Here is a 25,325-nt window from a genome sequence, read left to right on the forward strand (position 1 = left end):
CTAGTCTCCTCCCAGCCCCTGAAATCTCCCGGGTTACGCGCCGTTCCCCGCAGAGGCGCAGCCGCTGGGGCCTGTCCCAGCCATAGCCGCTGGTCAGGACCCCACTCGAGCCCAGCTCGCCCTGGTCTCTCGTCGGGAGCCCAGCGAACGCCAATCTCTCAGTTGCGCGGCCCTCGGAAGAAAAGTGAGCCTCGAGGCATCCTGGGAGTTGTAGTCCTCGGTCCGGAGCCAGAGGAGCAGGGGACGCCAAGATAAACTACATTTCCCAGAGTGCCCGTCGCGGCCGTTAGTCGAGGCCAGGCCTGTTTGCGGCCCTGCGCGTTGCTAGGAGCTGCCTCCACGCCACTTGTGTTCCTGTTAACAGAATGGAGGGCGCCCGCTCCAAGGCCGGTCGGATTCTTCCTCTGGTCCTCCTTCCAGGACTGCCGGGACCTGGGTTCTAAGACCGAACACTTATCCTTCAGCACTCATCCGAAGGCTGACTCGTGACCGGGTGAAGGGCGTGAGAAATGTGCTAAGACTGAAAAATTGACGTGTGAAACCATGAACAATTATCTACGGATCCCACACCCCGAAACTTAGGGAAGTGTCTATGACCTCCTGGTTCAGTTGTGAAAATCAAGGGTGCGGAGCCAGAATAGAACCCAAACACGGCCACCCAAAAAGGGCACGTAACGCATTTTGTGTTAATTACAGGTTTTATTAAGGGTCTTGTCAAACTTTACAAAGGAAAAAGCGGTTTATGGTTTGGCTTACCCGCAGCCCAAGCCAAACAGGGCTGGCAGGGCACGGTTGTCTGATCGTGGTTCCCAAGTTCTGGACCCGTGCACCTCCTTGGTGCTACCACCTCTACCGACTGGCTCCGCCGGGGATGGGTAACAATACATGCTAAGTAACTGCATCTTGTCAGGTAGGAACCAAACGCAAACCCTAACAGTAAAAGGGAAATAGGTAGCAGGTAATTATACGCTCTGAAGAACACAAGTAATTTCCTTGAATCCACAGCGATTGGAAATTAAATTGTTTACAAACAAATAGTCTGAACATTATGTGGAAGGTCATGTATTTGCTACCCAGTCTATGAAACAGTTGACAGCATTGTGGCACAACAGCTTATTTTGGTTCAGAATTCTTCAAATCACTCCCCGGTTTTTCATGATCTTCCTAAGATAATCAATGGCCCAATTAATTGTAAAGCAAAGTAAGAATGAAACAAAAACCCCTGGAGATCCAGGAATTTGAAGGTTTGCAACAGCTAACACCTGATTAAAGGTTCCTCATGTTTCTATGTTTACAATCACGGAGCGCAGGAACAGGTAGTGAAAATTTTAGTGTACAGCTAAAAGCACAAGTCCAGTGGTATTTTAAAATATTAAGTCATTTTAGCAATGTACAGTGTGACTTGGTCAAATCCTCCAAGAATGGAGTAATAGTTAGTTGAAGTGACCTCTGTATTATTTCATGAAAATGATCAAAACCTTTATCCTGAGTAAGAATCAACAAAAGACTTTTTGTTGGTCTCACGTAGAAGAACCTATTTCCTGGCACTGCTTGGAGGCAACCAGTGACCCGGGCACACCTACCACATTTATAAAGATTAGCATGTGTGCAGACTGCATCTAATCTCTTCTTTCCAGCTCACAGGGACTGTGAGCTGCAGTCATCTAAAGAATTTCCGTTCCCGATGAATTTGAGCAGTTCTATTTCTCCAGCCAAAGCCCCGGACTGAAGAAAATCCAAAAAACAAGATCTAGCATGTTAACTTTAGGAACTATAAAATGCCTCCAGGTATATGCGATCTGAAATTACAGGCAGGGAGTTCCCCGAGAGCATGTGAACATAGCTAATGTTGCAATTAAGCCAATGTTCTGAAGAAAAGCTGATACTTAGCACTGCTTTGTTCTGAAGACCAGAACACGAAAGGCCCTGAAGGCTTTGGAGCCAACTGTGCTCTGAGATCACTAATGTCCAAAGGCTGAAATACTCCTTGGTATATATGTATCTAGTAGAGCTCCAAACACTTCAGGAAGAATCAACCTTCATCCGTTACAAATCGCAAAATCCTATTAAACCTCAATTTCCCAATTTTGAGTTCTGTTCACAGTACTTTTTCAAAAAGGCTTCCATCAGTATCTAACAGAAAAATCTTCCAGCCTCTCAGCATTTATCCATCAGTCTGGAGAAGAGGATGTATCTTTGTACTTTTTGTGAAAACGGCTCACCGAAGAACCAAACAGAACGAAACCTATCTGTAGCAAAGCCTGGCTTCTTAGGGAGAGCAAACTGGATATGCTGCTTTGAGAGCGGCCCGTGAGCACGAATTCGTGCACCAGCGGGATCCCGCACAGCAGCTGCAGAACCACACCAGTGACAGGATTTAGAGCGATCTGCCCAGGCAGACCTCACTCCTTCCCGTTTCGTTCTGCTACTGAACCTAATAACCTCATAAAACCGTACCTTAAAATTTCATAATTTCAGCTTATGTTTAATTACGTGGCATTCTCTTTCCCTCATGACAGTACAAATTAGAGAGGTTTTACTATATTTAGATTACAGTGAATAAAGTTCAAGACAAAAATCCCAGCGTTAGTAAAAACAGTATCAAATATCAGATTTCGTGTTTAAGTAAACTCAGCGTGCAGGACTGAAGTCGGCTGTTGTGTCTACAGCTTGCTCAGACCTGCTAAGATAGATCCCAGATCAATGCAGCTGAATCAGGTCCCAACTACAGATGATCATCTGTGAACAAGGTATTTAAATTAACCACTAAGACTGAGGCAGTTTTACACGTAACAGGCTGATATTAAGCAATTTAAATCTATTTTATTTCCCAGAATCGGAACTACTGTCAAGATCTAATCCAATGAAATTAACAGACTGCTTACTTCAGTCTTACAATTCCCAAGCAGCTTTCCTGATGGAAGGATTAAGGCTTGTGTCAACAGCGTTTCTGTGGGACCTGAAAATCTCATATAACTGGTTCCACTGGGGTAGTTTTTATGTTGGGTCCCAAGGTAGGGAGACATCTCCCTGAATTATCCTACATTCTCAAGACTGATTACAGAACTGGATTCATGAGGCAGAAGTTACAGATACAGTTAACAGGTAAAAGAAAAAACAAACACAACAAAACAAAACAAAAAATCAACTCGTGTTGCTTTACATTGATCTTAAGAAAAAACTTCATTAGGAGGTCCATGTTTAACTTTTAAATGCAGAGTGATTGTGTAAATTAGATTTTGGCTCAAAGGACAATGTTGCAATTCAGATCAATCTCCTAGGAACAGACTGAATATAAAGCCAATGTACAGTAAGAGAGAGATTCTGTGAAACTGGCATTTATCCATTAGCCATAGTTTCGATGATTATTTTGATTTGACGATTTACATCCAAAATCAGAAGCCATGGTTTGTCAAAGGGGTTTTCTGTGCTCGCCCTGGGTGGAAGAGGTGGCCTGAGTGATGCTTCTATTTTATAATGCCCAACACTGTAACCTCCAAGCACTGTAACAGACTATTGAAAAATCTAGATTGTTCCAGAATATCCAGTTAGTATGGACACTACAGTCAGAGTGACCATAACTGAGAGAGCTCTCCCCATACTCATTCTACTATGAAGGAACTGTGACCCCTTCTTTTCCTTTCTTAGCATCTCTTTCGGGACAGAGAAAGGGGTGGGAGAGGAAACACCACACGGCCAGAGGTGCAGCATCAGTTGCTAGAAGTCAGATGCAGAGATGATTTTGCTTCTTCCCCTTTCCTAAGAAGTTTGGGACAAAGTAAATTGCAATGCTACTGCACAGACGATTTAGGGATCCCTCGAATGGAAGGAAGATTAACTCCTAATTATGCGGGACAGTGATCCTATTCTAGGCCTGTGCTGAAGTCAAAGAAGTCCTCATGCTGGAAAGGTGCTACTATGAATAGTTAGGTGGAAATACCAGGTCGGCAAAGCGGGGCAAATGGGCACGTCGCATCAATGTGTCGGGCACAAACTCACTCACACTAAATGTCTCGATTAGTTTCTTTCCCCGAATCCCTTTTCTTCAGTCCTGCTTCTTAGCCAGGGCCCATGACAGGAACGTTTAACAGAAAAGCTGGGAAGGGTTCTATCTACCCCGCTTAAAAAATACCTTTGCTTAAAAACACTTATATATCCAGTGATTAGCAATTAAGAGGTGAAAATAATTAACTACTCAGTAGTTAAATTCTACTAGTTATCAAAAGTCATGGCCTACTGGAACCAGCAGCACTACAAATGGAAGGCATGCTGCATTTCTTAAAGCTTCTTCTGATGCTCGATACGTCTCTTGCAGTGTTAATTGCACTTAAAACACATCTGTTTTTTTCATTTAATCTCTGAAATTTGTTCATTTTTTTCTTCATTTATAAAAAGAGGAAAGGGCTCAATTTATCATTTGCTCTATAGCTCTCTGAATTTGATAGAGATTCCAAGCAGATTTGTGTGATGAGTATAAGGGGAGCGGAGTACAGCTGCTTTCTGGAGCAAATGAAACTTCTCATCATGACCCTTCAGAGCTTGGACTGCAGGGGCTTCAAATACTTGTGGTAAGATTCATGGACCTGCAGGGAAGGAAGAGAGAAAAAAATCACTGACAAGCAGCTGGCGATGTAAAACAGCATACTTTTAATTGAGAAATTATCTGGACCTTATTTGGACCCTGATTTGAAAAACTAAAGGGGAAGAAAAAACGGAGTCAATTAGGGGATTTGGACATTGATTGGGTAGTTCATGAAATTATTCTTAATTTGTTTAGGTGGGAGAATGGTTCTGTGGTTACGTTTTCAAAAAACGTATCTTTTAGAGATACCTACTGAAATATCTATGGATACAGGTATCTGGTATCTTGGATTTGTTTCAAAATAATCCCAAGGGGAGAGGGTGGGGGGCGGGGGGGTTCAGGTGAAACACATTGGCCGTGAGTGTGTCACTGAAGTGTGACCAAGGGTCCATAGGGGTGTACATGTATTCTGTTTTTTGCATATGGTTGAAAATTTTCAGTTAGTTATTAAAAAGTCACAGAAATGAAAAACCTGCATACTGTGGGAACGACCCAGTTCCTTTCTGGATCTGTTACTCAAACAAAGTGACTAAGTGGCCACAGGAGCTTCCAAAGCTTTCACACAGGTGAGTCACTCTGAGGTCTTTCCTGCCTTAATATTTTTTTTTAATTTATTTTTAATGCTTATTTATTTTGAGAAAGAGAGAGTGCGTGAGCTGGGGAGGGGCAGAGAGAGAGGGAAAGAATCCCAGGCAGGCTCCATTCTGACAGCAGAGAGCCCGATGTGGGGCTCAAACTCATGACCTGAGCTGAAATCAAGAGCCGTAAGCTTAACGGACTGAGCCACCCAGGCGCCTCTCCTGCCTTAATATTTAAATAAGGAGTTTCAAAAGGTGATAAAACATTGTTTTTGGTACCTCTGCTTTGTTCAGTGGGGACTTCTTGGCCCACTCAAATAAGTTTTCATACACGTTCCCATCATAACGGCCGAGCACAGAGCCGAGTGTCACATCCTGAAAGTCAAACGCATCAACCAAAGCAACAGCATCTGGGCGAATCACAGTCAGCAGCTCCTTAATGCGCTGATTTACTTGGGTAATTTGAGACTCCGTCATGATGCCTCCCTAAGAGGAACAGAACAGGCAAACGTTTAGACATATATTCACGTATGCCGAGAGATATTCACATATACGTGCACATACGCAACTGTAAAGTAGACCACGACTATTTTTCTAGCAGAGAAAAGGACTTAAATTCAGCAAACACTGACCTGCAGAAAGTCCCCTGCCTTTTGACTGACTCCATACAGGCAGTACAAGAGACATAAATTCTTCAAGACAGTGTGGATGGACTTATCTTGGATTTTGAGGAGTTTTTCTGAAAAGAGCTTAACTACCACATAGTGGCAATGTGCCTAGATAAAAACACACCAGAAGGAGAGAACCTTTGAAAAGGATTCAATGCACAGCAATGAGGGTTTCTGCACTAAGAAAACGGGGTGGCATTGGGTGGGGTGAAGAATGGAGAGGGAGACAGGAAGGAGAGAGGGAGGGAGGGAGGGGGGAAGGGAGCATGACCACCGACCTCGCTTGCTCGAACAAGGTCAATGGAAGTTAGATTCCATGCTACCTCCTTGCTTTCTCTGTGAATCACTTCATTTTGAAGGTTTTTTGCAGCAATTTCTACTAATCTGTTAAGAAATGAAAGAAAACTGGAGCTTGCAGGAAATGATGAGCAGAACTCAGGCTTCCTGCTCTTCCATCGGCCCCAGCCCCCAGAGCTCCCCCCACCAGCTGCCAATTCCAGCTCCTAAGGGTGGGCTCACCTGGCTGCGCGGAGTTTATAGGCTTCCGTTAGGCTGTCGGGGCTGTCGATGTCCACCACAGTCGGCCAGACCGCGACCTGCTGCGGCTGGATGCGCTGACTGGGCAGGTCATTCAAGTAGGACACCATACCACACATCAGCTTTCCTGAGTGCACCTGGTCATAACTTTTCATCAGGAACCTACAAATCACCGGTACACATGCCTTCAGTACCTACACTCTCATGACACAGAGGCAAATTCTTGCAATGACTCTAAGCTGGATGACAGGTGTTTCCTACTCACTCGTCTGACCATGAGATAAAAACAGTGGGTCAAGATGGAAGGCAGAACCACAGACTACAGGAACAAATAGAACGTGAAGAGCAAACACGGGAACAGGAACTGATGAAGATGACGCAAGCATTCTCGACAACGGCGAAATCGCAAATCAGGTTCTCACCTAGCCGTCTGCAGCATCATGACAGTGTTCTCTCCCTCAAAGGTGCAGGTGGGGGTAAAATTGACATAAATGTTTGGAAGGCCGCTGCAGTGAGAATAGCCATGCCCGCCACAAGCCATCCGACAAGCTTCGATGGCAGCATTAGTTGTCCAGGAGGTGAAAGCCTTCAACCCGGCGGTGAGGGCATGAAGCTGGAGGGGGAAAGCACAGGCCGTCAGAACGTGGGTGACGCCAGCAGTCTGGTCCGGGATGCAGCTAGGAGCACTCTTCCTCGCCTAGGTGCCAGTCACTTGCAACATCACACGGCACGCGTACGAACAGAAGCACGATCATTATCAGTGGCCTGAATTAGTGTTCCCACGCTCCCAGTTCCCACTGCCAAACTGTTCCGCTTGGCAAAAAGTCACCAATTATGTTCCTTTGATCAACCAATGACCAACATAGTACAGTACTTCTGAAACTTAAAAACAAAACCCACGTATCTTCATACGTGATCCACTTTCAATTAAAAAAAAAAATTCTTTTGAGAATATATGGATTCTTTACCAGAAATCCCAACAATTAGTTCTCTCTGGACATTATCCAACAGGCAAATCTCAAACGGGAGGGTGCCCACAAGCGAATGAGTAAACACATACCTCGGGCAGTTCACTCAGGTCCCCTTGGCCAATGTCCTCATTAATCCGATGGTAGGTCTCCTTCATGTACGCGCCGACAAACTGGAAGGCGTAGGCAGTAGCCAGGAGTGGGAAGAGTTTATACTGCTGGGTCTGAAAATCCAAAATCTGTGGTTCTGGTTCACTAAAGGATACAGAAGAAAAAGAAGTAAACACTCACATGGAACTTAACAGGTGCAGATTCTAGTCTAAACACTTTGATATATTGCAGTGGCTATTATTTTCTTCATTATACAGAGGAGAAAACAAGAGATGAAAAACCTGCCTGAGGTCACACAGCTAATACGTGGCAGATCCTCAATTTAAGTCTAGCTGTTTGGCTACAGAAGACCATGTTCTCAACCGCCTTGTTGAACTGCCTAGGTCACAGAATTTTCTAGCTGTGAAGTTCATATCTAAGTCTTTGCAGTATGACTAAGGAAACTGTATCTCACACCAACATACAAAATCAGAATCAACTTCGCAGAAGGAAGGCAATGATAAAAACATCTAACACTTAGATAGCTGAATAAACTATTTTAACCACAATTCTGGAGAAGTCTCAATGAACAGAATTAAGTATCTGGTGTCTAAGCAGGTCAGCTCTTACTGATTTCTTTATTCCTTCTGTAAGAGTTAAATAAAAAAGGTTATTGGGGGGGGGTGGGGGGGCGGTGCCTGGGTGGCTCAGTCGGTTGAGTGGACGTCCAACTTCAGCTCAGGTCATGATCTCACGGTTCGTGACTTCGAGCCCTGTGTCGGGCTCTGTGCTGATGGCTCAGAGCCTGGAGGCTGCTTCGGATTCTGTGTCTCCCTCTCTCTCTGCCCTCCCCTGCTCGCACTCTGTCTCTCTGTCTCTCAAACATGAATAAATGTTCAAAAAAATTTTAATTAAAAAAAAAAAGGTTATCGGGAGTCACGTTCAAGTGAAAGGCAGCAGTAAGAACTATGGCCGGGAACACAAGAGGGAATCAAGTGTCACGCCACTTTCACCAAACCCAATTCATAGTTGTTAGTAGCAATTAAGGATTTTCAAATTGCCTTTAGTGTTCTGAACATTTCAATTGTAGAGCTCAGGTAATATTACTGTTTTTCTTAGAAGGCTAAAAATAACTTGACCACTCTCATCTTTCCACTTAAGATCCGGCACGCTGCCATCTTAGCTAATTTTGCGTAGCCAGTGAGTATTCTCTATATCACATTTGAAAATTTTGGTATGTGAATGGGGTCAAAGGTAGGTCCTCGGCACTGATGCCACCCTTACCCTGGCTTGAGTTCAGACTGGTGCCTCACAGCGCTGTATCTGATGGCAATGGTGCAGGCCTTGGATAGAGACCGAGCGGCTTCTCCTACGAGGAAGGACCTGACAAACACCATGGTCCCGTAGGTCAGCTTGTTACTCACGGGCTTCACGTACGTGCCATCAGGCTTCACCTGGACAAAGAACACGGGACTGATGCTTCCTTCTGTTAAACCCAACTGGCAGGTGGGGCTTGTGATTCTCCAAGTTTGGTCCCCAGACTGGCAGCATCTCCTGGGAACTTGCTTGAAATACAAAATCTCAGTCCCCACCCTGATCTACTTTAAACAGCCCTCCAGGTGATTCCGACACATGCTGAAGTCTGAGACCTGCTGGTTTAGCAAACTAGAATATGCTCTTCATACCCGCCAACTGCTTTTGATTTCATGGTCATTAATAAAAGAAGCATTGGGAATAAAACTCTATTATTACCTTCTAAAAGAACAGACCCTTCTAACCCCGTGGTTATCAACAGCTGCTGAAACCCCAATGTTTGACACCTCTGCTCCTCTAAATATACCTGGGCATACTTCATCAGCATGTTTTCTCTGGGAATACGATAATTGTCCATCTTCAGGTAGCCATTATCCATCTCATCATAGCCAAATTTGGGGCCAATATCGCCAACAGTAATACCTACCACAGAAGAAAGGAAAGTCACCAGATGTTTACGCTCTGCGATTCCTGGCTGGCACTGGCCTCTTCAGCTGTGTGTTCTACTTTCTGCAGAAGAAAGTGATCGGTTTAGCTCTTTACCTCAACATCAGATGAACAGTTCTAACCTGGCAAAGGCTTATGGGTCCCAATTTCACGAATCGGTACGATGAAGGCATGTAATCCATAGCACTTGCCCTTTGTGATGAGCTGGGCAAGAACTATCGCATGATTTGAGGTCTTTCCAACTGTAACATCAAAGAGAATGAGACAGAGAAGTGAGTGCAAGCATTCTTACACTTTCAAAGGATAGAAATGAGGCGGAAAAGCCATATGTTAAACACCATAAGCCGGGAACTCTCTGGGCGTCTTATGACGGCACCATACCCAGTTTTCAGAAAGAAATCCACTTAAGCGGATAGTTATGAAAATGTATTGAATTTTGGTAAAGCAATCCTTTGTTTTACATATATGTAAAAGTTTTTATACAAGTTTTATTGAGATATTATTAACCTATCATATTTATAAGTTTAAGGTGTACAGCCTCTTGGTTTGATAGTAATCCTCCATTTTAAAAAGACTTTGCTTTCTTTTCTACTTTTTTCTCATTTGTTTACATAAAAAAATTTTTTTTTAAGATAACCATAAGACCACTATTCATTTCCTTTTTCTCTCTTATGGAACTGCTTTCCAGAACAGTGGCCACTAGCCACATGGGGCTCTTTACATTTAAATTAATTATAACCAAGCAGGGAATACTAAGTTACTTTAAATGATGACCAAGGAAACTGAGCTAACGATAGGAATGTTGGGAAGAGGGGCGCCTGGGCGGCTCAGTTGGTTGGGCAACTGACTTCGGCTCAGGTCATGATCTCACTGTCCGTGAGTTCAAGCCCCGCGTCAGGCTCTGTGCTGACAGCTTAGAGCCTGGAGCCTGCTTTGGATTCTGTGTCTCCCTCTCTCTCCCCCTTCCCTGCTCATGCTCTGTCTCTGTCTCTTGATAATAAATAAACGTTAAAAAAAAAAAGGAATGTTGGGAAGAAAAATTAAGAAAAGAGAGTAAGAGGCTGAACTCTCTATGTTGTAAATATAGACATATCTAGAACATGCACTGTAAGAGACTGTGAAACAGCTCAGAAGAGCTTAAGGCTGAAGAGTTCTCTCCAGACTTCAAAATGATATTCTTGGACAAGCTCTACATTCTACACACAATCTTGTAATGACTCTTTGAAACATCCAAGAAACGCTAAAAACGTCACATACGTCCACCCGGCCACCACTTGATGGAGGTCACGGTAGGGCTGTTGAGAATGAACTCCTGAGTTTCAGGGTCGTAAGTGGCTGTGGTTTCCAACCCTCGGAGATGAGTTCCTAAGGAAATAAGTTACATTCACTTCGGGTAAAATATGGGCTAAAAAAAAAAAACAACACAGGGTTAAATCTCCTGCCTCCTCCTTTCAGCTCTAGAAACAGCTCAGAGAACAACAAAATCTAAAGGCAACAAAACATTTGTATATGAGCTACAAATAGCTGATAACCAAGATACGTTAATTTCCTATCTTTTTTTTTTTTTTTTTTTTTTTTTTTTTTAACAGAAAACTCTATGGGGGTGCCTGGCTGGCTCAGCTGGTGAAGCCTGTGACTCCTGATCTCAGGGTCATGAGTTCAAGCCCCACACTGGGTGTGGAGCGTACTTAACATAAAAATTAAAACAAACAAACAAACAAACTCTACATCTCAACATGGGGCTTGAATTCATAACCCCGTGATCAAGAGTCACGTGCTCCACTGACGGAGCCAGCCAGGCATCCCCATCATTTCCTATACTTAAACCAGACAACTCCTATTAGGTTGAAAATATGTCAAGCATGTTCTGTTTCTACACTTGAATTGATTCACCTCTATGACAGTGGATTTGTAACATGATTTAAATCAACCAGAAGAAAATGTAAAGGCATTTTAGAATCATATTTTCAGAAGATCACAGGATATGAACATAACAGGGAAGCTAAACGTCTCTTTAACACCTCTAAGCTTTAGTATGCCAATGTCAACTCACGTTTTGTGTTTACCACACCAGTTCAACATTCTGGACTTCTCTATTTACGAAGACTAAGATAACAGGTGACAGAAAGAGACTGCAGCCAAAGTTCTTGTAAATTAAGGACTTATTTCAGAGGGATGGCTAGAATAGAAAATGAGACTTAAAAAAAAAACTATAATCACTATGGGGAAAAAGAGCCAGAGCTGTGACTTTTGGATTTCTAAAGATCAAAGAATAAGGTGTGAGTTTTCCAATACCAGGCCTTTAACTTCCACCTGGCTGGTTCATTAGCGTGACAAGGAAGAGTTCCCGGTTTCAGACGTTTATTGGAGATGGACAAGGGTTCATGCGTTAGATCCTAATATAAATGTGCCAAAATTCTTTGAAAACAGTTATGGAAAAATGTTCTAAGTGACACTCCCTCTAATAACACTACCCTGAAGCAAATGCTGAGGACCTTTTTACCAGACTGGTTTGATAATGACAGACCTCATTAAACACTTACACTTTGAACATTTAGAAACTTCCAAGTGGAGTTACAGAAACGGCCACTTTATGAGTGATCCACAACCTTCCCAAGTGTGAATCCAGGAACCAGATACTAAGACTCATTTCACCACAGAAGGTCTTTGTTTTTTTTTTAGCCAAAGAAGTTTTTATAGAAAAAGAAGTAATATAGTAACAGAACAGATAGTGACAAATTGTTTGCAAATGCACAGCCGAACCAAACAGTACTCCACTTTCAGTCTTGTGAAATATGACTCAGCACCAAGAGCCAAATTGGCTGTAAAATCAAGATGAAGTTGTACACACAGAAGGAGCAAGTGTGGCAAACATACATCAGACCAGTTGTTCTGAAACCTCTAAGTAGGAGAAGAGAAGACAGAAGGAAATGAATAGCAAACACAGATACCAATTCAGACCAGATAACAGGGACAGCCACCATCTCCCAGACCAATGGCCTAGAAGTGCGGCTTATCTTATTTTTGAAATAACCTTTGGCCAAGCCAACTTCAGAACTTTACTGAATCAAGGCACAAAAAAAGTCAAAGTATAAAATGCTCACATTATGGTTATATAAAGCCACTCATTTCCCGGAAGCAAGTCAAAGAGCACATGTACTATTAAGCTGTGTTTCTTCTGGAATTTGTGCAAGTTCATTAAGCTATCAGTAGCAAAGGTAATGAGAGTAATAAAGAAAAAAAGATGGGTTCCGATTCCACATGCACACAAATCCTACGTAACTCCAGTGAACTTGAAAACCCACTCAGGAAACAAATCCTTGACCTACTGAAGGGGAACCATGAAAAAGAATAATCAGCCTATCTCTGTGCTGACATAACCTTTAATTTCCACTGACCAAGGCAATGTCTACGCCAAGACTTGTATACGCGAAAAGCCTGGACTCCGCAGAAAGATCACGGTAGGTGGCGATGCCATTGCTAACCTGTGGTGGGCTCTCCCTGTTTGCTAAGCTTGCAGAGTCCCACCCAACCCAGAAGGTAGACTGAATGCACCATACCATGGCCCATCTCTGTCTGGGCATAAGTGCCAATGATCTCCAAGTTCCAGGCGGGCATGAAGAAGCGCTCCTGTTGTTCCGCGGTTGCCTGGTGAAGTAAAGTAGGCAAGAACATGCCCAAGTGAAGATCCAGAGGCTCAGGCCGCCCTCGGTGCACAAAACTTCGAAGAAATACCAAGGATGGGCATTTGAGAGAAGAGTCATCAGGTGTGAGAGAATCAGCAATGTGAACAGAGTAAAGGGAAGGAGAAAAAAAAATTCTTTTAAGTATGGGTTAGCTGGGTAGACTTTATCATGGATAGGAGCACTGCCCCCTTTTGTATTACTTTCATAAACTCTTGGCAAATTCCATTTTCCTTAATTTGGCGAGAAGATTTTCTTAAGCTACTCAACCCTTGGATAATTAATCTGGGTTGAGGACTGGCTTCCGATTCCAAAGCCTGTGCAGCGCAGAAATATGCGAGTCGGGCAGAGGATTCCAGCCTTGCAATTAAATCAAAGGAAATGAAAAATGTGAAGAGGTTGTATGGAATGGAGAATTCAAGTTGTACAATGATTTACCCTGATGAGAAGGTGAGACCGGAGAACTTCGGTCTCTCAGGCCGACAATATGCTCCCCCAGATAAAGTTTCTCCTAGATGCATTTTCAAGAATGCTTCCAGGCTGGAGTGCTTTGTGCTGGCCCATAAAACATCCAGCACAGATCCACACCCCTCACATGAATCTGGTAATTTCATTCAGATTCATCACAAATATCCAGCCAGGCCCTACTGAAACAATTTAATACAAAAATGGGCAGTGCTCTGCATCTGGTAATTACGTGCAGAAATAAAAAAAGACATGCAATTTCTAGGAAAGACCATAATAATAATAATTACAAATAACAGATTCATGCATTACAAGGCGGTTAAACGTGAATTATCACTAATGATAATAAACATCTTAGGTTTAGTAATTTTGAATCCACTTTAAAAAAATGTAGTTCATTTATTGTTTTTTTTTTTTTAAGTAGGCTCCACACCCAGCATGGGGCTTGAACTCATGGCACTGAGATCAAGAGTCACATGCTCTACCAACTCAGCCAGCCAAGTGCCCCCGGAATCCACTTTCTAAAGTCATTCTTTTCCAGTTAAAATCTGCAGGTGCCTTAGACTTGTGTGAATTTATTTCCAATAGGAAGTAGATTGATATGCCTTTGTTCTTTTTCCACATTGCTGGCATTCTATTTAACTTCCAGCTCTAACTTCATCAACTATATACTGCTCTTATTATTCTATTAGAAATGAACTGACACAACATTTCAGTTTTAAAATTTCTCAGTTTGTTCCGAAAGTAAGGAGGGAAATAACCGGGGCACACTGCCCAGGCAAGAGCCGATCAACTGTCTTCCAATCGGGTGGCTGGGCTTTCAGCTATCTGATCACATAAAAATCAAAGAACGTGCAACCGATGTGCTCATTTTACAAAGAAATTAGATTGAGGTGAGTTAAGTGCCTTCAGATCAAGAAGATAATGGCAGAGTGAGGACAAGAATCTTCTGATTGGGGCAGTTCTTATCCAAGTGCAATGAGGACTGAGCACAATGATGAGGACACCAGGAAACCTTGCCCAGATCAGAGCAGCCATCCTAGGAAGCAGCAAATGGAAATCCCGTAAGGTGTCAGCACTGGTGGAAAATGGGTGAAAGGTCCATGGGATCTCTCTCTGCTATTTCTGCAACTTCCTACGAATTGATCATCATTTTAAAACAAAAAGTTAAAAAAATAGTGGAAATCCTCAGATAAACACATTCATGTGATGAAAGAGAGTGCTTTCACTTACAAACAGGAATGCCACTGTCTCCAGTTTTAAAAAGGATGGTACCTAGGAAGAAAAATAAATGTACACCTAGGACGCAACAGAAGAAAACTCTGAACCAGGGCTGAAAACTGAGGCTTGGGACCAGCCACTTTTAGGGCTGAAAGACTACTATGCATTACTAGAACCCAGGGCAACTGCTGGTAAAGGCAGGGCCACTCTGAAGCACCCATCAGACTCCTGGGAGGGGTCTGCATCAGGGTGCCGTATAATGGAGCAACAAATACCAAGGTTACAAAAATACACTTAGTAGGGCAGGGGTAAACTATTGTAATCAGAAACCGTTTTGAGGGGCACCTGGGTGGCTCAGTGGGTTAAGCCTCAGGTCATGATCTCACAGCTCATGAGCTCAGGCCTCGCACAGGGCTCTGTGCTGACAGCTCAGAGCCTGGAGCCTACTTCAGATTCGGTGTCCCTCTCTCTGCCCCTCCCTCTCTCACTCTCTGTCTCTCCAAAATAAATAAACATTAAAAAAAAAAAAAAAAAAAGAAACCGTTTTGAGACCAAAGAATGTTTTTAGGAGAAAAATGTCTCTTGTGACTAAGATAAGGACTATTCACAAGTGGATGAAATTTAGACACGTTGCAAGGAGAAAGTGACTGGATAGTTTTTGTTTTTATTTATTTATTTTTACTTAAATCAAGTATTTGTTGCATAAAGCTGGTTATGCATGATAAAGATTATATATTATTTTTAAATAATTTATTTTGAAATTATAAAGGACGAACATTTTGTTATGGTGAAGCGGTGCAGTCAATTCTTTTAAAACCATTAACACCTGGGGCGCCTGGGTGGCTCAGTCAGTTGAGCGTCCGACTTCGGCTCAGGTCATGATCTCACAGCTTGTGGGTTCGAGCTCCGCATCGGGCTCTGTGCTGACAGCTTGGAGCCCGGAGCCTGCTTTGAATTCTGTGTCTCCCTCTCTCTCTGCCCCTAACCCACTCGCATTCTGTCTCGGTCTCTCTCAAAAATAAATAAACTTTAAAAAAAAAACAAAAAACAGAAAAAAAACCATTAACACCAAAAGGCCTGCCCAGTATCTGCTACGTGATACTGGGCTGGAAAGGCTGGTAGCCAATGCTGAGGACAAATTATTAGACTGATAATATATAAGAAAGAAAGAACTCAAAATAGCATCTCCATGGACAGCATGATTATAATGCCAGGGAATCAACAATAAAATACCATCAATAATAAGTGAACTTAGAAAAGCTGTAGGCTATAAGGAAAAAAACCCACTGCATTATTATCCATTAGGACCATTAAAGGAGATATATCAGGAAAGAGAAAAACAATTTATAAAAGCAACAAAATGTTTAAAAATGTTTAAGTAACTTAGCTCAGGATATTAAAGATTTAATTAAGAAAAAAATATCAGGGGCGCCTGGGTGGCTCAGTCGGTTAAGCGGCTAACTTCGGCTCAGGTCATGATCTCGCTGTCCGTGAGTTCGAGCCCCGCATCGGGCTCTGTGCTGACAGCTCAGAGCCTGGAGCCTGTTTCAGATTCTGTGTCTCCCTCTCTCTGACCCTCCCCTGTTCATGCTTTGTCTCTCTCTGTCTCAAAAATAAACGTTAAAAGAAAAAAAAATTTTTTTTTAAAAATATCAGCACTAATGGGATGGATAAAAGAAGATAAATAACAGAAAAGAAATTGCTAAATCCTGGTCAAGATGTCAGTCCTTTCTTATAATAAAGATAATACTTCCCAAGGAAATATAAGGATTTAATGTAACACAGATTTGAAATTCCTGTAGAATATAATTTAGATTTTGACAAATTAAGATCATAATTCTCCCAGAAGTATATAATAACACCAAATATGTAGGTCTTAAAATGTAACAATAGCAGGATTATCTTACTAGATTTTTAAATATCTTACAAAGCAATAATGAACCAGTGTATGACATTTATGAGAAAAATGGACAAATCAACGTAATATATTTTAAGGTTCCAGAAATAAAGAGAAACTCATAAAACTCTAAGAAGAACCGGAAAGAATTAACAATGGGAAAAAAACCCCACTAGTTAATAAAACATAAAATTAGTATGGGATTCATTCATCACTCTATACCATATACAAGTCAAAGCATTAAGCATCAATCAATCAAACAAACAAAAAAAACTGTTAGAAAATAGAGAATAATTATCCAAGCTATGGGGAAAAAATTTTATACCCACTCAGAGAAGGATGCATTAAATACAGAAAGCCAAAACGTTTAACAAAACAGATGGCAATAGAAAAAAACACTGGAAGGATACTATATAACCATGTAAGATCAACACACAGATTCTACTGAATCAATACTCAGAGAAAAATGCAGTTCATACATAGGAAATGTATACAGTAAGCCAAAACATGTAATAACATCCAGGCTCACTGGCACTGGAAAATTAAAACTTCAACTCTTAGATATGAAAGTAGCAAAAGCATTTAAAGTAACCACGCTGACGGGGTGTATGGAGACACAGTATGCTAGCAAGTCCCTAAATACACTATAAAAAGGTTCTGTGTTAAACCATGAAATGGAAGCTATACAATGTTCCTTTCAATACAGTAATTCACATCTGAGAAAGATATTCTGAAGGCATAACTCCAAAGGACACAGTTTTTAACAAAGAAGTTTATATCGTTATTAAAAACAATAGCGGGGAATTCGAACAGCCTAAAAACCGCGGGAGCGTGTCTCACGAGAAGTTCAACAGGGAAGAGACTCCGAAGAAAGAGAACAGGAGACAGAGCACTGAAAATACAAGTGGAGAAAAACCAGTGGCTTACACAATCAAGTTGACGATCTATTTCTCGAGTTTCAAAGGAAGAAAGGTGCTTTAGTTCGTATTTGAGTATTAGAGATGGGAAGGTGCAGATATAGCCCATCAATATTACAGGATGGTAACTATGTATTATATAAGCTCTATTTTCCTGAATAACAACAACAGAAAACAAAGCAAGAATTGCTGTAAAGTGGCCACAACTTGAAATGAACAAGTATGTGTCAAGACCAAACATACCACCTGCTTTGTGACCCGGAGAAACGTATGGCCAGGATGATTATCACTGGACCACGTTCCACAGACGGTCCCTTCAACACCAGAACCCCACGGAGAGGGTGCGCCCCTCAGCCCACACCTCTGCCTTTGCTTAAGGGTACAGACCCAGAGACCAAATGTGCGTCCGGTTTTGTGCACCTACACAGACAGGTGAGTATTTAGAGGAGAGAAGACAGAAAACAGGTGATCGAGACTTCGTGCAAGAGACTGAATTTTAAGATTCTTGAGGATCCTGGGATGAGCCTGAGCAATACCATCTCCTCACTTCTCCGCAGCCACCTAGAGCTGAAAGAATCCCAAACTCAACGTGGCCGCCAACTCTGTGACAATACTTTAGACAATTGTCATTAACCATTCAACGTTCCAGAGGCTCAGGATTTCCTCCCTCTGCACGATTTGCTCTATTTCCAGTCTCTTTGATGTTGAAGGACTTCTTATTCTTACCCAGTCACCGGACGCAAATGAACTGACAGCCTGGTGCTTCCGGAAAAGGACAGTAGCAGACACAGCACGACAAACGCCAATATGAATGAACAAGATTCCAGCAAGCAGCAAGACCCAATCTCACAACCCTGTTCTCTAAAATACAGAGATTAAGACAAAGCTGGTTCAAATACAAGAAAATATCCGAAAAATAAAGGCAGCAAAGGAAAGAAAACTAACAAATGCAAACTCACCCAGAACAACATAGGATCTCAGTCCGATTTCTGGGCTCCTCAAGCCGGTAAACTTTAAGTTCCAGTTTCTTCCTCTTTCAAAATTTAGGGCAACTATACATTTACATTGTAGTTTACAGAGGCAGAAAGGTTAGACCGATATACATATCAGGCCTATTTAGCCTCAGAATAATTTACATCTTTATGCCTCCTATAAATAGCACCACTGTAAGTCAAATTCCACAATGATGCATACAAAAACAAAACAAAAAAAGGGCTCTGTACCACAAAACTATTTTAAGATTACAAAACTCTCCCTCTCTTTCTCTCCACCACCTCCCCCCACCAGGATGACTGTAAGAGTGTTACATTCCTGGGGCGCCTGGGTGGCACAGTCGGTTAAGCGTCCGACTTCAGCCAGGTCACGATCTCGTGGTCCGGGAGTTCGAGCCCCGCGTCGGGCTCTGGGCTGATGGCTCGGAGCCTGGAGCCTGTTTCCGATTCTGTGTCTCCCTCTCTCTCTGCCCCTCCCCCGTTCATGCTCTGTCTCTCTCTGTCCCAAAAAATAAATAAAAAACGTTGAAAAAAAAAAAATTTATAAAAAATAAAAAAAAAGAGTGTTACATTCCTGCCCTTAGGCAGGTTACTTTAGTGTTGGCCATCCCCGGAGCTCAAGTCCTGGGTGTCTTGGCTGGGTGTTCGTAAGACAACATCACGACAGAACCTGCAGCTCTCACGGGGATCATGATAAGGAACATCTTAAACCATTTCACAAATCAAAAAGCACCACATCAAACACAAAAATGAAGGGTATCTCCGTCCCTTCCTCTTTTCCTTATTTACATAATGGAAGCATTATGGTAATTAAGGAATGAGACTGGGCAGCTCAAATTCAAAACCCCCAAACCTGTCAATGGCCTTGTCTATGAAAACAAACCTCTTTCACCTTAAGACCAAGCACAAAACTTTTTTGAGTAGGGCATTTATGAACAATTTAACCAATGACTGACAATACAAAGTCCAAAAACACGTAAAAGGAAAAGATATAATAAAAAGACTACTGTAGTCGGGGCGCCTGGGTGGCTCATTCGGTTGAGCGTCAGACTTCGGCTCAGGTCACCATCTCACAGTTCGTGAGTTCGAGCCCCCACATCCGGCTCTGTGCTGACAGCTCGGAGCCTGGAGCCTGCCTTGGATTCTGAGTCTCCTTCTCTCTCTAACCCTCCCCTGCTTGCATTCTGTCTCTCTCAAAAGTAAATAAACATTAAAAAAAAAAAAAAAAAAAAGAAAGAAAGACTACTGTAGTCAAATGCAGAGAATCCTGAACCTTTCCCCAAACTGCCTTATAGCCCAGCTAGCAGGCAATGGAAGAAAGATTAAGACACTTAAATGCTCCAACCCTCTGCCCCACCCAGAAAATCAGCATCTTCAGCTTCATTAAAGCAGAGAGGCAACTTCCAGATGTTGCTGAGCCATTAACACTCACAAGAATTTCCAACAAAGTCATCTGTATAATAGACACCAACACAATTTTGCCATGTTTCAATCCTATCTTTCCAAACTGCTCAACAGTCATTAAAATGGGGTACACGTGAAGCAGGGGTAAAAAGGCTTTCAGAAGGAACAGTGGAGGATGAGAGTCCTGGGCACGTTTATGGGGAAATGACCTATGAGAAACAAGAAGCTGGATTTTATTTGACATCTGAAAGACCAAATCCCAAAAGGGTAGCAGCAGGAAAAGACGAACACCAGGGGTCATTTGTCAATTTAAGTCCTGAGGTGGGTTACCCACGGACCCTCAAATGTGGACTAACCGTGGCCCATTTCCGTCTGGGCGTAGGTGCCAATTATCTCCAATCCTTTGCAGGAGAGCAGCCATTTCTCTTGCTGAGCAGTGGTGCCCTGATTCAGCAAGGTGGGAATAAACATGGAGAAATTGAGGTTCACAGGTTCCACAAAATTGACCAAATGTATTCTACAGGAGAGAAAAGAAAAGGGATCTCAGCCTTACTCTAGAAACTGCATTCTACTACCCATTCTTGTCAGACAGCCATGGCCCTCAGGGACTGAGGTTAGGACAATTTGAAGCCTTTTCTCAAGAAATTAAATCAGAAGTTTACCATTTCCCCAGCAAAAAGGCCAAATCCAGTGGTATCTACTGCCTCCCCCTCAAGTCATTTCAGGGCCAGAAATCCTCTTTAATTCTACACTTCATCCAGGAAGCAAATTCTACCCATGTTTTATAGCTTAGAAACCCCTGTGTTTTTTTGTTTTGTTTTGTTAGTGTCATTTGTTGGTTTGATTGGTTGGATTCTTTGGAATGTGTGTGTTTATTTTCAGATTTTACTTGTTCTGAAAATCAGAAAGAGCCCCATAGGACATTTATTTGTAGGACTGTTAACAAAAGCAACTAAATAGTTTAATCTTTCCCTAGATAAATAAAGCAAACATCTAGGATAGTAAATATATACTATACCCCAGGGCCAAACCACAGATCTCTAAAAGTCTTCTGAGTTTACAGATGGATAAGTAGGTATTGTGAGAATGTTAAACGTTTACTGCTGATGATCTTTGATAACCACTCCAGATTAAGGGAATTCCAATCATACTAAAATTTAGTCTTCAACTATTTTCTCATAAAACAGAATCTGTGGGTGCACCCGAGTGGCTTAGTCGGTTGGGGATCTGACTCTTGATTTCGGCTCAGGTCACGATCTCACAGTCATGAGATTGAGGCCCTCGTTGGCTCCCCGATGATGCCTGCTTGAGATCCTCTCACCCTCTCTGTCCCTCCCCTGCTTGTGCACCTGCACGCTCTCTCAAATAAAACAAATAATAAAACAAACTGTGCAATAGTCAAAATACAATTTACATACGCCAGTCAGCTTGGTTATGCCATTAAAGATTTTACTGGGGTCTATTTTACTCTACCTACCTACCTATCTATCTATCTATTGATGTTAAAGGACAAAACAAGTGTCACCTAACTGCTTTTCACAACTCTGCAAGGAATGAATAGGAAGCAGTGTCACCGGTTTATCTTGGTCTGTCCAATGAGGATAGCATGAATTAAAAGAAAGAGGGAGAAGGCTACAGTTCACTTTTGGGGATTGAATCCCAACCCCACCGCCTTTAGGTTGGAAGATCACCTTTAAGGGTGCTGTGGACAAGCTGAAACATCTAAGGAGTGCCTGGATCCAAGAAACATCAAAAATGCCCTTTTAACCCAGAGATTCTAGACTTTTTACACCAGTGTCAAATGTCAATTTAAACTAAGTGGAGAACAAGAGGAAAAAGGAGGGGTATGAATAGAAGAAGTGAATTGAGTTAGCTTCCCAGTAACTTGGATTAACAGGAGTTTCCTGCTGCTGGACTGTAGAGAAGCAACACCCCGCCTCACTGAAGTTGAGGGTCAAAAGCCTGAGGAGGTGGATAAATGTAGAAATTGTTCTCTCAAAGGTAAGAGCACCACCGCATTCCTTAACGATCATATTTTCCTAAAAGAGGAAACAGACTTAGGAGAGTTTCTGAGAAACAGAAGCAGTAATTTAGGTGCTAAAAATGGTGGCAAGATAAGACACTCCTATTCCCTGGAGGGAAGTGAGGAGCTGTGGGTTTATAAAATGACGATAATGACACAATATATAATTCTGGGAAACTCAGAGAGAAAAATACGTGACACAAAACAGACTGCCCAATGTTTATGTTAATAAACATAGTGAGATTCTTTTGAAGATACTCGAAAACCAACTCATGAACAAAATCCCAGTGCTTGTTTTTCAATTGTTTAATTCCTCCTGAAAATGCTTTTCAAGGAATCAGCTGTAAAACCTAAAGAGAGTAACAGATACCACGGCTGATCTTCATCAGAATTTTAAACATTCTTAAGACCATTTTAGTTTTCATAGTAAACAGGACAGTTAACAGACAAAATTACAGGAGAGTAGATTAGGAAAACAACTTTTACATTCCCCAAACAGCAAGGTTTTTACCCCGAAGACTGGAGAGCACATTTCTTTTATTGCTCAAGTTGAGAAATCTCAGTATTTTACTAATATTCCATCAACTTTAAAATATTCCCATATGTGAATTTTATTTTGAGATAGGAGAAATAATTGTAAAGAAACCAGTAAATGCTCAAAATCTCCAGAAAGAGAAATATTACTGTATTTCATCAGTTCTAGCATGTAGTAAGTCAGGTGTATCTCACAACTAACAGGATGTCATAGTTAACTGACTGCATTGCTTTCTTCTTAGCGCTACGTGAAACATGCGTGTTAGTTACAATGGATGGCAGGTTGAAACTCAATGGCATTCAGTAACTGCCAAAACTAATTTTCAATCCCCTTTTCTCGCAGAAGTTGATCTCCCTGTCCTATCCTAGAACCACTGGAAGGATATCAAAAGGTGTGTTAAATTTTGTACTCTACATTCCCTAAACAGCAAGGTCTATATCATGAAAAGCGATAGACGAAACTGGCTTGTGTCCTCTGCTCTTTAACCCACATAAAGGAATTTGTTCTACTTCATTGTGACTTCACTCCACTCTGGTTACACCACTGATTATGAAATCTCCTAACCAACTCTGAAACACATAGCATCAACCATTTAAAAGCAAAATGAAACAAACCTCTTCCTTTGGGTCGTTTCAAAAAAGAATAAAATCTTACTAAATTCTTAAATTTTGCATAAAACCCAATTCAGGTAATTCAGACACATAACCATCTAGGAGTTACTCAACCTCAATACTCCCACAGCTATGATGAGTTACAAACTTCAAAAGTGTAAAAAGAACATTTGGAAGCGAGTAAGTACTCTGATTTGGACTACCAAAAATAAACAAATCCTAACTTTATGACTAAAATGGCAAGGAGTTCTCAGGCAGTCCTAAGGGCCAGAGTAAATGATTCCATCCTCCACAATAACAACCAGGTCAGACTGAAAATAATCAGACACCGAACATATTAGAGGCAGTAGAATAAGGGAGAATTTATATTACTACATAAACGCAGAACTTGTAACATGTTCCATTCTTCTTAGCTCTTGAATATACACCATTCCCGTCACTTAATCTTTACTGATAGAAAATACTGGAATCCTTCTAAAATGTGGAAACCTAAAAAACGAAGTGCCCAGGAATAAACAAGAAGCGTAAGAGAGGCTACAAGCCAAAGAAAGGACCTTGTGCTAAGGGTGCTAAGGTCATGTAATCATAGTGTTTATTTAGATAAAGGCAAAAAAAAAAAAAAGTGCTTGTTTCTAATTAAAAAACAAAACACAACAAAAAACAGATGGTCTGGAAAAAGTACATACTCTTTTCAGCATAAGGACCAAGGCGTTTTGAGGTCTCCTATGCCCAAGAGCCATTTAAATCACACTGCAACCAGATTCAAGAATGCTGGGTTCTTAGAATGCTTTATATTCAATTCTGAAATCTTCATCCAACCCACATTTCCCATTATTTTAAACTCAAGGTCTACACTCTCATATGGAAAGACAATCTGCTATTGCTCCAAGATACTGTTTGGTCTTGCAACTAAAATTTGTCCCAGGGTGGGGGCGCCTGGGTGGCTCAGCTGTCTGACTTCTGCTCAGGTCATGATCTCGAGGTTCGTGGGTTGGAGCCCTTTTGTCCGGCTCTGTGCTGACAGCTCAGAGTCCGAACCTGCTTCTGATTCTATGCCTCCCTCTCTCCCTGCCCCTCCCTGCTTGCACTCTCTCTCTCAAAAATAAATAACCGTTAAAAAAATTTTTTTTAATCATTCCAAATCCTGCCTCTAAATTTAACAAGCCTCCTTCTTACAAAGAGCAAAGTCATTTTGCAAGCAACTCAAATCACTCCAAGTTGAGATGTCTGAACCAAACAAATGGGTACTGATTCTTAAGAAGGGGAAAAAAACCCAAAACCCTGCAGCATCTCCATTCATTATCGGCCTTCTACAAATGTCATCCTTTTAAAGGGCTTCCAGTACAAAAGCAGACACTGTTTTTCACACACATAACTTTAAAGTGGAGTGAAAATATGCAATTTGAGTCTTCAAACACCAAGTCCGATGGAAAAGGAAGTCACAGGCTGCGGGTTTAAATGTGAAGTTTGGGCTTGGGCACTTCATCTATGGGAAGGCATACCTACTTTTTAAACCACACGATTTCTTCAGGGTCTGCGATGCCAAACTCCCTCATCTTCTTCACCATGCTGGCGCTCTTCTTAACAGCCACCTCGTAACGCTGGCTGCGACTGAGGAAATTCAAGTCCTCATGCTGGAAGTCTGGGTCATTCAGAATCAGGTTCTCTGCAAGGGAGTTAAAGGGCATCAAGAGGAAGACAGAAATTCAGGGCTCCGTGACACCTTGAATCCCAGCAGCTTTCAGGGTGCGGGCACAGGTCCCCTCTCGGGATGGACGACATCCGTCACTCAGCCCCGGGGGGCCCCAGGGAGTGGGGGTCCCGGCTCCCCTACAGCTGAGCCCCGCGCGGCTCAGGCGCTGCGGCCTACTCTCCACAGCGCCCCCCCACGACTCCTCATCGAGGGAATCTCGAGCCGCGCTCGGGCAAGGAGGGAAGCCTCGTCTGCCGCCCTCACCGATCTCTCGGCGGCGCCGGGTGTTCTCGGGGCTGCCGTCCAAGACGTGCGTGAGCAGCTCCGGGTTGAAGCTGGCGCCTTCCCGCTCCCTGCGAAGATCCTGGTTCATGGTAGCGACCGGCAGCGGCGGTGGCAGCAGAAGCCAAGGTGGCGGCGGCGACAGCGACGACGGGTGTCCGCGGCGACAGCGCGGGCCCGGCCCTAAGAGCCGCCCCAG

At 42.5% G+C, this 25,325-nt stretch overlaps 1 protein-coding gene across 3 annotated transcripts; it reads right to left on the minus strand.

The window, feature by feature from the left end:
- Positions 1-679: 679 nt before the first annotated feature.
- Positions 680-25,307, minus strand: ACOX1 (acyl-CoA oxidase 1). Of its 3 annotated transcripts, XM_032591184.1 has the most exons (15): positions 25,109-25,296; positions 24,658-24,817; positions 20,339-20,499; positions 12,964-13,124; positions 10,661-10,768; positions 9,526-9,645; positions 9,264-9,379; positions 8,708-8,877; positions 7,426-7,588; positions 6,788-6,978; positions 6,348-6,527; positions 6,107-6,212; positions 5,793-5,936; positions 5,440-5,646; positions 680-4,583 (listed from the first exon to the last, which is right to left on the minus strand). In XM_032591184.1, the coding sequence occupies exons 3-15, from the start codon at positions 20,401-20,403 to the stop codon at positions 4,533-4,535; spliced, it is 1,782 nt and encodes a 593-aa protein (XP_032447075.1). In that variant the 5' UTR covers positions 20,404-20,499; positions 24,658-24,817; positions 25,109-25,296; the 3' UTR covers positions 680-4,532. The 3 variants fall into 3 exon arrangements, with proteins under 3 accessions (XP_032447075.1, XP_030152203.1, XP_030152202.1); XM_030296343.1 differs by lacking the exon at positions 12,964-13,124 and having other exon boundaries at positions 25,109-25,307; XM_030296342.1 differs by lacking the exon at positions 20,339-20,499 and having other exon boundaries at positions 25,109-25,306.
- Positions 25,308-25,325: the final 18 nt, after the last annotated feature.

This window comes from Lynx canadensis, chromosome E1, assembly GCF_007474595.2.
Source record: "Lynx canadensis isolate LIC74 chromosome E1, mLynCan4.pri.v2, whole genome shotgun sequence".
Taxonomy (NCBI): domain Eukaryota; kingdom Metazoa; phylum Chordata; class Mammalia; order Carnivora; family Felidae; genus Lynx; species Lynx canadensis.